This window comes from Xyrauchen texanus, chromosome 34, assembly GCF_025860055.1.
Source record: "Xyrauchen texanus isolate HMW12.3.18 chromosome 34, RBS_HiC_50CHRs, whole genome shotgun sequence".
NCBI classification, from domain to species: Eukaryota; Metazoa; Chordata; class Actinopteri; order Cypriniformes; family Catostomidae; genus Xyrauchen; species Xyrauchen texanus.
In genome coordinates, this window is record NC_068309.1 from 25,313,042 (window position 1) to 25,326,423 (window position 13,382).

At 44.9% G+C, this 13,382-nt stretch overlaps 1 protein-coding gene across 1 annotated transcript in view; it reads right to left on the bottom strand.

Moving 5' to 3' along the window:
• LOC127628087 (collagen alpha-1(XXIII) chain-like) overlaps nt 1-13,382 on the bottom strand; it is a 172,009-nt gene that overhangs the window by 4,243 nt on the left and 154,384 nt on the right. The window contains exons 14-28 of the mRNA XM_052104770.1: nt 12,033-12,086; nt 11,882-11,944; nt 11,688-11,723; nt 11,495-11,569; nt 8,283-8,327; nt 7,566-7,610; nt 7,376-7,465; nt 4,856-4,909; nt 4,679-4,735; nt 4,561-4,587; nt 4,375-4,443; nt 4,131-4,193; nt 964-990; nt 835-888; nt 647-733 (exon numbers count right to left, since the gene is read on the bottom strand). Coding sequence (XP_051960730.1) covers nt 647-733; nt 835-888; nt 964-990; nt 4,131-4,193; nt 4,375-4,443; nt 4,561-4,587; nt 4,679-4,735; nt 4,856-4,909; nt 7,376-7,465; nt 7,566-7,610; nt 8,283-8,327; nt 11,495-11,569; nt 11,688-11,723; nt 11,882-11,944; nt 12,033-12,086 — 846 coding nt within the window. The remainder of the gene's footprint in view (nt 1-646; nt 734-834; nt 889-963; nt 991-4,130; nt 4,194-4,374; nt 4,444-4,560; nt 4,588-4,678; nt 4,736-4,855; nt 4,910-7,375; nt 7,466-7,565; nt 7,611-8,282; nt 8,328-11,494; nt 11,570-11,687; nt 11,724-11,881; nt 11,945-12,032; nt 12,087-13,382) is intronic.

Consider the following 13,382-nt stretch of genomic DNA (forward strand, 5'->3'; position numbering starts at 1 on the left):
GCTGCATACCTCGGTTGTAAAGAGTGGTTATTTCAGGCAAAGTTGCTCTTCTATCAGCTTGAATCAGTTGGCCCATTCTCCTCTGACCTCTAGCATCAACAAGGCATTTTCAGCCCACAGGACTGCCGCATACTGGATGTTTTTCCCTTTTCACACCATTCTTTGTAAACCCTAGAAATGGTTGTGCGTGAAAATCCCAGTAACTGAGCAGATTGTGAAATACTCAGACCGGCCCGTCTGGCACCAACAACCATGCCACGCTCAAAATAGCTTAAATCACCTTTCTTTCCCATTCTGACATTCAGTTTGGAGTTCAGGAGATTGTCTTGACCAGGACCACACCCCTAAATGCATTGAAGCAACTGCCATGTGATTGGTTGATTAGATAATTGCATTAATGAGAAATTGAACAGGTGTTCCTAATAATCCTTTAGGTGAGTGTATAAAATACTGTACCAAAGGGCAGGGGGCATCTGATAGAGCCCTTGCCTCTCCACCAGGTTCTGTACACTCATTGGTGACCTGTTAGTGAACCCCATCTATGTCAAATCTCGGTTGCAGTAAACTCTGAACACGCATGCCTACTAATCTTGCTGAAGAAATACATATATTGCACAGAGGATGGTGATATGGTTTCATGACATACCACAGGACAAGGCTGATCAAGTCCTGGAGGTCCTTGCTCTCCCTTCTGTCCTTTCAGGCCTTTCTTTCCCATTGTGCCTCTCTCACCCTAGAGAGAGAGAGAGAGAGAGAGAGAGATGTAACAGATATGGAAAAATATGACTTTGAATAAGAATATTTATTTAGCAAATATGTCTTTTTGTTTTTAACCTTCTTTCCTTTGTCTCCGTTGTCCCCTTTTTCTCCTTGAAGCCCTGGGAAACCCTGACATCAGAGAGACATGTTCAGTAAGACCAAATACAAATACTCTGTGTAACTTGCAGAATAATAATGACTTACATCTAGTCCTGGTTCGCCTTGTTTTCCCTATAAATATACATAAACCATTATGAGAAAAGAAACAACATCAATATGGGTTTAGAACAGATTGAGGGAAAATTATGACAAATTTTTAGGTGAATAATACCTCTAAAGGGATAGTTCACCCAAAAATGACAATTGTCTCTTTTACTCACCCTCATGCCATCCCAGATGTGTATGACTTTCTTTCTTGTAACAAGTATCTCAGCTCTTTAGGTCCATATAATGCAAATGTATGGTGATCAAAATTTGGAAGCCCATAAAGGCAGCCTAAAAGTAATCCATATGACTCCAGTAGCCTAATCCATGTCTTCTAAAGCAATCCAATAGGCCTTTATCACAGTGCTCGTGTCGTCACTTCCAATGGCGGATAGTAGCGTAAAGCGACTTCCGGTTTAGTCTGTAGCAATGGCGGCGAGCACAGCGAAGAATTGTTGTTGCGTTCCTAAATGTTCTAATAGTTCAACTAAACAGCCGTATCTCAGTTTCCATTCTTTTCCAACCGATGAAAAAGCGAAGAAAATGTGGATTCATGCTATTCGGCGGGATGAAGGCAAATGTTTTGCAGTTTTAAAAGAGAGTACGTACGTGTGCGGAAAACACTTCACAGAGTCTGACTACTCGTCAACAGCCGATCATAAACGCTTGAAACGTGGACTTATACCGTCCAGGTTCGAATGGAACAACTGGGGGAGTGTTCGCCCAAAACGATCCGATGTGCTACATAAGGTAATGTAAAAGCGCCAACATTGCAGTGAATCAGAGATCAGTGATGAACAGCCTGTAGTCTATTACGGACCCGTCCCACCCACAGACCATGACTACTCAACACCTCCGTGTCCAGGTCTTTTGGATGTTGCAGCAGAGAGAATTAGAGAGCTGGAGGCTGGAGTGCGAGCTTTGTCTGTCTCCCGCATTCAAATAAATAGACTTTGTCTCTCGGATGACGACTTCCGATTTTACACGCGCTTTCCCTCAGAGAAGATTTTCAGGATTTTCTGGGCATCAATAGAACCATCAGCATCGAACCTTGTGTACTGGTCTAAGGCACAGAGACATGGTCTAGAGACGGTTCCAGGACCAAGCCCTAACAGAAAGCTTCAGCTTATTGATGAGTTTTTTCTTTATTGCTGTCGCGTGTCTGCAGGTCTACGAGAGAAGGTCCTGGCAGATATATTTAATGTGAGTACGACAATGGTCAGTCGAGTAATCATAACATGGGCAAATTTTCTGTACCTTGTTTTGGGGTCTTTGCCTATTTGGATGACCAAAGAGCAAGTCAGAGCAACCATGCCAGCAAAATTTAAGGAGTACTGCCCAGATGTCCGTGTTATTTTGGACTGTACTGAGATCAGATGTGAAAACCCCACAGCACTTACACTACAGTCAGAGATGTTTTCACATTACAAAAACTACCCTACCTTCAAAGGCTTGGTTGGTGTTGCTCCATGTGGGGCCATAACCTTTGTGTCACAGCTGTTCACTGGATCCATCTCAGACAGGGAGATAACAAAACAGTCTGGACTTTTGGAACTGCTCGAGCCTGGAGACTGTTGTATGGCAGAGAAAGGCTTTACCATAGAGCCACTGCTTGAAAATGTGGGAGCCAGACTTGTTATCCCTCCATTCAAAAGAGCAGCACAATTTACAAAAGAGGAGACGAAACGTATACAATCAATAGCCCGTCTAAGGATTGTGGTGGAAAGAGTAATTCGACGAATTAAAGAAAACCACATCTGGGACTCTACCGTTCCTCTCACACTGACAGGCACAGTGAACCAAATATGGGCGAACTGCTGTTTAATGGCTCACTTGATGTAAATGATGTTGTTGTATAAAATGTATATTCAGAAAAGAAACATGATTTAAGTTGCCACCAATCAAATGTCTGTCATTTCATAACTTTAATTTTAGTTTAATTTGTACAAAAATATTGAATTGTGAAAACTTGCATTTAATGTTGCAACATTTTTTTAGTAAATGAGCCTAAAAGTTGCAAACGTAAAAATTGGATTTTTTTTTTATTGCACCACTTTTATACTTATATGTACAAGTATTGACTGCATTGATATGTACAAGTATTGACTGCATTGTGACAATTAAAAAGTTAAGTTACAATTTCTCATTTATTCATTGACAATTTACAGTGAACTTAGTTATGAATAGGCACTATAAAAAATTTAAGACAAAAAGTTGCTCAACCAAAATAGACATTTGAAGAATCTTTAAAAGTAGTTTACCCAAAAATGGAATTTATCAACATCAGCACTAGTTTAAGCACATCAGCACTCTTAAAGAGTTAGTGTGTATATATACACATGTATACATATATATACAGTGATATTGAAAACCTTTGCACTGCCATTGCTACAGACTAAACCGGAAGTCGCTTTACGCTACTATACGCCATTGGAAGTGACAACACGAGCACTGTGATAAAGGCCTATTGGTTTTGGGTGATGATATACCAAAATATATCTACTTTTTCACTATAAATCTTGGCATCAGCTGTCTCCTTGTCGATCATGATTTCAAGCTCGATTACAATTCCTAGTGCCATCTAGTGCATTGGCCAAGCACTAGGAAGTGTGATCAAGCTTGAAATTGTGATCGTGCCCAGAGACTGCAATGGCAAGATGTATAGTAAAAAAGGAGTTATATTTTGGTATGTTCTCACTCAAAATATGAGCAAAATTGTCAGAGCACAAAAAACAGGAATGTAACAAAGGAAAACATGATTTTGCTGAAAAATATTTTTCCAGCATATTTTAAATATGTTTATATAATTTTGATTCAATCTTGTTATTTTATGATCTGTGCTAAATATTTTGATCAGCGCTTTTTATTTATTTTTGCACTTTGAATTTTTTTATCTGTGCTTATTTTTTTATTTTATTCACGCTTATTACTTTGATTCACGGTTATTATTTTTGGATCCTTTATCACAACACATTTGATGGGATTTTGATCCAATAGATCATTATGGTCTTTCTGATGGCTAAGCTATTTAAAAAAACTGCTGAGCACACTAGCACACCAGTATCCCATGCTGGGGTATCAGCACCCAAAACACAACATAAGCTGGTGACCAGCAATACTGGATTTGTTTTTAGCAAGGTTGTATCTTCAGGTGTAAAAACACTGACCTTTTCACCTTTTGCACCTGGCAGACCTATCAACCCATTAGACCCAGGAAAACCTTGAAGACCCTAAACACAATGACCAAAATAGTATCAGTCCAGTCAACAGGCCCATCCATAACAGCACATTCCCATAACTACACCGTGAAACAGCCGTTGTGTGACCAGGACATCAGAGCCATGTGTACAAGTCTTAATGTGGTTTCTGTGAATTGGTTTTGCGGTATTGTTCAGTTGGTATGAGACTTACCTGTGGCCCGGATGGACCTTTCTCTCCAATATCCCCCTTTTCTCCGTTCACTGTTTCACCAGGCTCTCCCTGTGTAATTTTACACATTCATGTTAACATTTCATCTCCCATTACCATGAAAAACATCAAAAGGGTCAATTATTTTTGTAAAGCTCTTGCATTTCAGCAGTACTTCCACAGTCTCACCTTGGGGCCAGGCAATCCATTATATCCCTGAAAGAAATTAATTGGTTATACTTATATATTTTGCTTAGCTTTCCTTAAAAGAGAATAAAGTTGTGAGGTATTAAACTTGGTTTCTTACTGCAGGTCCAGGTGGTCCAGGAGGCCCTGGAGGGCCAGGCAAAGAATTAATCTGGGCCTACAAGAGAGATAGCATGATCCATTTACTCAAGGTACACTTAAGATTAGAGCATTGTCACATGACTGGGAAATTAATGTTCCTTTTAAATTGACAATATGAAGTGCTTGTTAAACTAACCAGATTATCCTCAAGTCTGGAGTCTCCTTTATCTCCCTTTTGCCCAGCTGTCCCCTGAAATGTTGTAACAAATCAACATTTTTCATTATCCTGAAAGGTTGAAGGAAGCACATGTATGTTGTATGCTCTTATTACACAGCTCTCTGTAATACTTGATTTTAATTTAACCGATAACCTACATAGTTGTCAAAAAGTTCGTAGCTCTTCAACAATGGTGAAAGCGGGAGATGGCGAAATCTAACTCAAAATGTATATTTTTACTTTATAACAACACAAAACTTGCTTTTCAGCAGACTCAAAATCGCGTGTGTGTGTGTGTGTGTGTGTGTGTGTTTCCATGGCAGTTCTTTCAAAGGGGACCTCGAGCAAAGAAAGAAGGCACCAAAGCGACCTTGGAGTGGCCAGCAGATTCACCAGCTGACATTCACGGCATGCCACACACCACCTGCGAACCTCCCCGTGAATACCTGGCCAACAGGAACAAACCATTACGTGATTTAGTGTTTTTTTTCTTTCCCTAAGTGACCCGCCATCGGATTATGATGAGCTGTCTGGAATAGCATTTCCCAACAGCTCTTCAATATCAACAACTGGGTTGTATCCTCTTTAGTCTGAGCATCCTGCATAACTCAATATCACCAATCCTTAATAATAGAAAAATATGTATTTGAGGGCACAATATCTGTCTGAAGACGCTGACCATCAAATGCTTTCACTCAGTTAAAGGCATGTCTAAGCGTCTCGTCTCACGTCTGCTCCAGCGGGAAATCCCCGGTGGGGAATCCTCTAAGGGCTGGGGCCGAGCCGAGACTCCCCCCTCCCTTACGTCATCCTGACGCGTAACTGACATAGATGGCCCTGGCTCTGCCTCCTCGGCCAGCGCATCACAAATCCCACACTGAGACGCTTTGTTACAGGACCCATCCACAGAAATTTCCCTCAATAGAGTGTTAAACACCGGCCAATTCGTAAACAAAATTAGCGGATGGGTGAGGTGGGGACTAACCACAGCCTTGAAACTATGCTTTTGTTTTTGGAATTGAATCATAACAGTCACTACAGGATACTCGTGGATATCATCATGCACACACCTGACCTTCACCCTGTGACTAGCATCCAAAGCCTCGTCTTGAGCCAGGCATTGATGGATGGAGGTTTGGCTGCCACCCGTATCCACCAAGGCCTGGTATGTACCCCTTTTATTACTCATGGCAATGCGGTACATCCCAGCTCGATCGGGGTTGGCCTGCGGTGCATCAGGGTACCGAACCCTGTCCCTACCTCCATCACCGGGCATTGGTCCCGGAAATGTCCGGGCTCCTTGTAGCTCCAGTAGGCCTGCCCAGATTTAATGCCTGCAGCAGCGGGTTCACCAACCTGGGAGTGAGAGCGGAGAGGGCAGGGGAAACCAACAGGTGGTGCAGTTCCCCAAAGCAGGGGAGCCAGTTTGGGAGGAGGAACCCCTGTTTCCGGGGAGGAGGAACAGGATGGAAGGAGGGGAGACAGGCAAGAGAGAGAGAAGGATCTCCGTGCTGGCCGGCTTCTAAATATGCCGCCATGTGCTATTCAGCAAGCTGGATGGCCATTTGAGATGATGCCGGGCAGTGGCACTGGACCCACTCTGCCATCCCTCTCGGAAGTTGAGTGATTAAACTGCTCCAGTACCACCAGATCACAGTCCCGACGTTGCTCAGCCAACAACCACCTCTGGCAGTCATCCCAAAGCTGCTGGACTAAGGCAAATGGGCAGCTGTGCTCACCAAGTGTCAGCGACTGGAAGCATTGGCACTGTTTCTCTGGACTACAGCCGACCCATTGCAGGACGACTTTTTAAAATCTACGTACTCCAGGAGGTTCTCGGCTGGTTACATTTGTGCTGTGAATAATGATAGTGGTAGTGGTAATAAGTGAACTGCCAACTGGATGCTTGGCCAACCGCAGGCCCCAGCCATCTGCTCAAAGAGCTCCAAGAAGGCCTCTGGATCATTTTGGGTCCTCATCTTGACCCCTGAAACATGGGGCGGGTGGTCGCAGGGTCCAGGGTGCAACCTCTGCTCCTGCTCTGCACACAGCTCAAGAAGGGTCTGATGCTGTGACTGGTAGATGCTGGCGAGAGTCTTGAATACTTCCTCCAGTGGTGAGGTATCCATGGCGGCATTCTTCCTCCTTAAATCCCAGGTTTTGGCACCAGTGTCACGAAGTTCGTAGCTCTTCAACGAAGGAGGAAGCGGTAAATGGCGAAATCTAACTCAAAAGCAATATTTTTATTTTTTAACAACTCAAAACTCGCTTTTCAGAGGACTCAATACCAACACAGTCTTCTAACATAAATCATTTTGATGCAAATAAATATTTCATCCATTTGTTTGACTTTTTTGGAAAGTTTATGAACATTCTATTGAATTATAGTCATTATTACAAAATAAACCCTTTCAGGTTGATCTGCTCACTCTGGGAGTTTATTTTGCTATCATGGCCAACTGACTATATACTATCCATTACTTATCTCTTAATACTCACAGAAGGCCCTGTCAGCCCAATGTCCCCTTTGTCTCCTTTTACTCCCACTGTTCCAGCCTCTCCTGTATCACCCCTCTGTCCCTTAGGGCCCTGGTTTAGACACATTACACTTTATAAAACACTACACTTGAGGTTGTCTCTGACATTTCTAAACTGCATGACCTTAAGTACAACCAGATTGTATATTTACCTGCTTGCCTTCAGGGCCCGATGGTCCATGTAAGCCAATTTCTCCCTGTTTCAAAACAATATGTCTGAATGTCAAAATGTTCCACCAATGTTATGACCTATTCTGCACATTTTGAACAATATGAGTAATTATGCATGAAAACTAAAGCACAGTTTGTGTTACTCTGCATAAGAGTGTCATGACATGAGTAATAAAATTTACCTTGATCTTCTGACAAATAAGAGGTCATTGTACTATAAAAACACACTAAGTTTCAGAACTAAAAACTTCCTCCTCACTAAAATAAAGAGCATTTGTTGAAATCAAGCTGCCAAAACTACTTGTTCTCTACTACTTCCACATTGTGGTGTCACATTTTGGTTGAAATTTGCTTCTGAACACCACAACCCCAAATCGATGCCTACTTGACCTTTAACCAGTTCTGTAGCCCACCCAGTAGCGGTGAGCAGTAAGCTAGCAAGTAGAAAGAGCAGGTCAGTCAAGAGCAGAGATGTAATCATAACAGTGTGTGTTTAGTGTGAAGTCCTAAAGGAGTAGCAGCACCAAATCCAAGCATTTGAGTTCATATCAGGGTGGAGAATTAACTATGTTTTACAAATATATGATTTTTATTTTTTTTGGTGTGCAATAAAAAACTCACAAATTTTATAAGGGAACCTCAAGGAACATATAAAAAAAATAAAAAAGGCATGCTATGAAGGTAAATCTATTACTCACTTTTGGCCCTTGTCCTCCAGGAGGTCCTGGAGGGCCAGGTGGCCCCTATAAGTACAGAAGAAATATCAAGACAACAAAAGTTAAGTGTTGGAGCTATCTGAGGGGTTTTTAAAGTCCTGTTTACACCTGTCACTGCATGGACAAAAAAAGTTCAACAAATCAAGTATGCACACTGCAGCTTCTAAATATGTTTTCTCACTATTCTCAGTGCAGTTTTGATGTTTTGAGTAGGAATGCTCATTTTTATTTCATCAAGCAGCTATAGTAACTGTACTTTGGATTTGCATGCTTCACATGATCTCAACTGACTCCAGGGGCTGGAATGGAGCTCCCCATAGGCCCCGAAGGACCACAGATAGGTCCCACGAGGGGATGAGATGTGGTCTGGGAGGATTAAGCCTCCTCGTGCCTCTAAGGAAACTGATGACCAGGTTGTGCTTCCCAAGAGACTTAGTCAACTGCAACTTCATCATGGTGTGCTCCTGTAGTAGCCACGTACACCTTGAAGGTGGAGGGGGACAACCGCCTCTCCTGCAGGAAGAAAAGAACTGACCCCACTGCACATCTCTGGGGTTCTTCGTGTCGGGAAAACACCACTTGGCAAACAGATGCCACTTCAAGGCATTCAGGCACCTTGTAGACCTAGACTGAGGGATCGTGTCTACTACTGCGGGTGGTAGGCCACTTAGGTCTCCGCGTCCAGTCCAAGGGCCAGACGTGGAGATTCCAGAAGTCTGGTCACGGGTGCCAGATGGTGCCCCGTCCCTCAGGGAAATTTGCCGGGGAGGCAGTCGTGAGTAGCGCGAGGTCAGAGAACCAGGTCTGGGTGGGCCAGTATGGTGCTACTAGGAGGACCAGCTCCTTGTCCTCCCTGACCTTACACAACATCTGTGAAAGTAGACTCCCTGGGGGGAATGCATACTTGCGTAGCCCCTGGGGCCAGCTGTGTGTCAGCGCATCTGTGCAGAGGGAAGCATCAGTCAGGGCATACCAGAGCAAGCAGTGGGAGGATTCCCTGGAAGCGAACAGTTCTACTTGCGCTTGACTGAATCAACTCCAAATCAGCTGGACCACCTCGGGGTGGAGTCTCCACTCAGCCCTGAGCATGCCCTGCCACAACAGCACGTCCGCGCTGTTGAGGTCGCCTGGGATGTGAGTTGCTCGCAACAACTTAAGCCACTGCTGAGTTCAGTGGAGGAGTCTGCGGGCAAGTTGCGACACTTGATGTATGCTACCGTCGCCATGTTGTCCATCTGGACCAACACGTGCTTGCTCTGGATCAATGGCCGAAGCCTCCACAGGTCGAACAACACTGTCAGCAACTCGATGCAGCTGATGTGCCAACGCAGTTACGGGGCAGTCCAAGAAACCAGCAGCTGCGTGCCCATGCACACGATGCTCCAGCATGATTTGGAGGCATCTGTCGTGACAACAACTCGCCTGGAGACCTGCTCTAGGGGAACCCCTGCCCTTAGAAATGCCATGTCCTTCGAAGGGCTTAACAGATGGCAGCAGACTGACGTGACGAGCACTCGATGTGCCCCGTGACACCATGCCCATCTCGGGACTCGAATCTGAAGCCAGTGCTAAAGCAGTCTCATATACATCAACCTGAGCAGTGTGAACGCCGCTGAGGACGCCACATACCCCAGGAGCCTCTGAAATGTTTTCAGTGGGACTGCCATTCTCCACCTGAATGCCTTCAGACAGTTCAGCACTGACTGTGCAACCGGTCTCTCACGAGGCGCGCCATCATAGAAACTGAGTCTAACTCCATGCTGGCAGAGCCTGGGTTGCCACCACAGGGGGACGCCCTTGGCGACGAGCAGACAGGGTGCGGGATATTGAGCCGCGCCGGTGCAGGATGTGCTGGATAGCCTCCGTCTGCTTCTTAACCGTCGAGAACTGCTTGGAAAAGTCCTCGATGGTGTCACTGAATAGGCCAACCAGGGAGATAGGGGCGTCAAGGAATCGTACCTTGTCAGCCTCTATCTCGACCAGGTTGAGCCAAAGGCTGCACTCCTGGACCACCAGGGTGGACATTGCCTGCCCGAGAGACTGCAGCATGACCTTTGTCGCCCAGAGGGTGAGATTGATCGCTGAGCACAGCTCCTGCATCAATCCCAGGTCAGGACTACCCCGGTGAAGTTCTTTCAGCGCCTTGGTGCACTTGCAGGATAGCCATGGTGTGCAGGGTAGCCGCCAGTGACAACGTAAGCTTACAGGCCCTGGATGGGAGTCTCGGATGGTTTGGCCTGATGGCAGAGTTTTGTGGGCACAATTGTACCGCAACGGCCTTGTCCATGTGGTGAATCACCGAGTACCCCCTGGCAGCCCCATCGTCGAGGGTAAGGACGACCAAAAATTGGGTCCGGGTAGTGAATGGTGCCCGCCACGACTTCGTGAGCTTATCATGCACATCCGGGAAGAAAGGAACTGGGGCGGGGTGTGGCACTCTGAGACCAGGAACCCTGTGTTGAGTCGTGAGGGTTCAAGGATGGGAGCCCATTCGAGTTTTCAGCATCAGACTGGACAAGCCCACTCTCAAATGCTGCGATCGATAGCTCGTCTTTTCACAAGCCCGAATGAGATTGCAAACTCGTCCAGAGACGAGCCGGCGGTCTCATCATGGAACTCGGCCAATGTGTTATGGGAGGTCCATGGGGGGTTTCCTGGCAGAGAAGCTCCCATTGTGTTCCCCAAATCACCCCAGTGCTATCCGCCGCAGCCTCATACCCGTAGGTAGAAGGACCAAGGCGGGGAGCCGCTTGGGTGGATTTCCCTCTGACGAAGGTCCAGGTCTGTAGCGGTCTCAGTCTCCCTGGGTCACCCGTCTCTGGGGCACTTTGAAGCCTTTCTCGTGGTGGTGCAGTTACTTGCCTCAGTCTAGGTGGCGGTGCTACCTCCGCTTCAGAGACAGCCTGTGCATTTTGTAATGGGGCTTGATGAGCATATTACTACAGAGATTTAGCACCTGTGGAGGCTCACTCTATTCACCATGGCATCCACCCACAAATCACCACGCGCCAGTGAATGCACCACCCACTGAATGCCACCATATAGCGGCCACGAGGAAGGTAACCCACATGACTCTACCCACCCTAGCAACTTGGCCAATTGACTACGTTTGTGGTTGTGCGTATGTAGCCCTGTTAATACTAGGTGTAATCAGGGTCAAGGAGACTTAATCGGATTTCATTATATTTGTTCACCTGCAAATCTTTGAGTCTTACAGCCATATTAGTATTTTCTGTAAAATCAGCAGCCCCTTTCTCTCCAGGCAAACCCTGAGGATAGACAGATGAATAGATATGGAATCATTAAAAATGCTATAGAGCATCTGAGAAGGTAATGTACAGCACCATTAAGTAATGAGTTAGTAGTAAATAGATGGTGGTCTCTCACCTGGGGACCTGGATCCCCAACATCTCCTTGTTCACCCTATGCAAGAGGATCAATAATTACCTTATTATTAACATTATATTAATTGGACCTGAGTATTGAGTATTCTCTGCATTTGCAACATCAGTAACCTGACCTGAACACAACTATATCTCCTGAACATTACAAATGCATCTGATTTTTACAATTACTCTGACCTTCATGCCAGGGACTCCATCAATCCCTCTCTTCCCCTCAGAACCTGGCACACCCTGATTTCCCTATATGGCAAAAATATATATGTGGTCTGTACACAAAGATAATAAAAAATATGAAGGGGGTAAAAATCTAGCAGAATAGTAATCTAACCTTAAGACCTTGAGGGCCCTGTGATCCAGGCATGCCATTTGCTCCATTCATACCCTTAATGAGAAAGCAAGAGGACAAGTTTGAGTATGTTAAAATTATAAACAATAATTATCATTCATTTGATAAGCAAATATTGTGTAATAACAAATTTTAAGTACTAAATATTACATTTAATTTTGTGACCCACATATAAGTACAGTACATGTATATTATAGTTTATAGACACCAGTCAACCACAACATTAAAACCACCTGCCTAATATTGCGACGCAATATATATCTCATGATGGCATTCTGAGATGCTATTCTTCTCACCACAATTACCGTAGACTTTGCCAGTTCGAACCAGTTTGGCGCTTCTCTGTTGAATGCATTTCCGTCCACAGAGCTGCTGCTCACTGGATGTTTTTTGTAAATTCTAGAGACTGTTGTATGTGAAAATCTCAGAAGTAGTAGTTACAGAAATACTCAAACCAACCTGTCTTGCACCAACAATCATCCATGCTATAATCTAATCAGCCAATTGTGGGGCAGCAGTGCATAAAATCATGCGGATACAGGTCAGGAGCTTCAGTTCATGTTCACATCAACCATAAGAATGGGGAAAAATTGATCCCTGTGATCTGGACTGTGGCATGATTGTTGGTGTTAGATGGGCTGGTTTGAGTTTTTATGTAACTGCTGATCTCCTGGGATTTGCATGCACAACAGTCTCTAGAATTTACTCTGAATGGTGCCAATAATGTCTTCGTTACTGTTGTAACCTCCATTCCCTGATAGAAGGAATGAGACGTTGACAAGTTCTCAGCCATTTAAGCAGGCAGTTCAGTGTAGAGGCAGGAGGGACACAAGGTCTCATTCCCTTCATCAGGGAACGGAGAATAGAACAGTATCCGAAACGTTCCCCTTCTGTCACTCACTCGACATTGTGTCTATGTAGTGACACTAGGGGTCCCTATACGAAACACCACGACTAACTGAACTGTGTTATGTGGACAGGTGGTGCGAGACGGGCAGACATCTGCAAATCATCTGCCCAAAATTAGGGACTGGCTGACCCAGCCGCAGCCTCTTCTAATTTTTTCTGCTCAAAAAGAATGAAATCGTTCAGCTGGGGGCCATGTAGGGTCTGCGTTGGGAGGTGTCCCTCCCAAAGGGAGTATTTGAGTGGAAATATGTGACATGGTCTTACAGAGTCTTGTCGGAAGCATCTCATGTGGAGAAGTCCTGTGGTAGGTAATAACTGAGGGGGGGCTCTACAAACACAGTGACTAGGGGCAGAGGGACCTCTGCCTAAGGAAGATGCAGTTTACCAATGGGGTAATTATTTCACGGAAGATACATAACATAG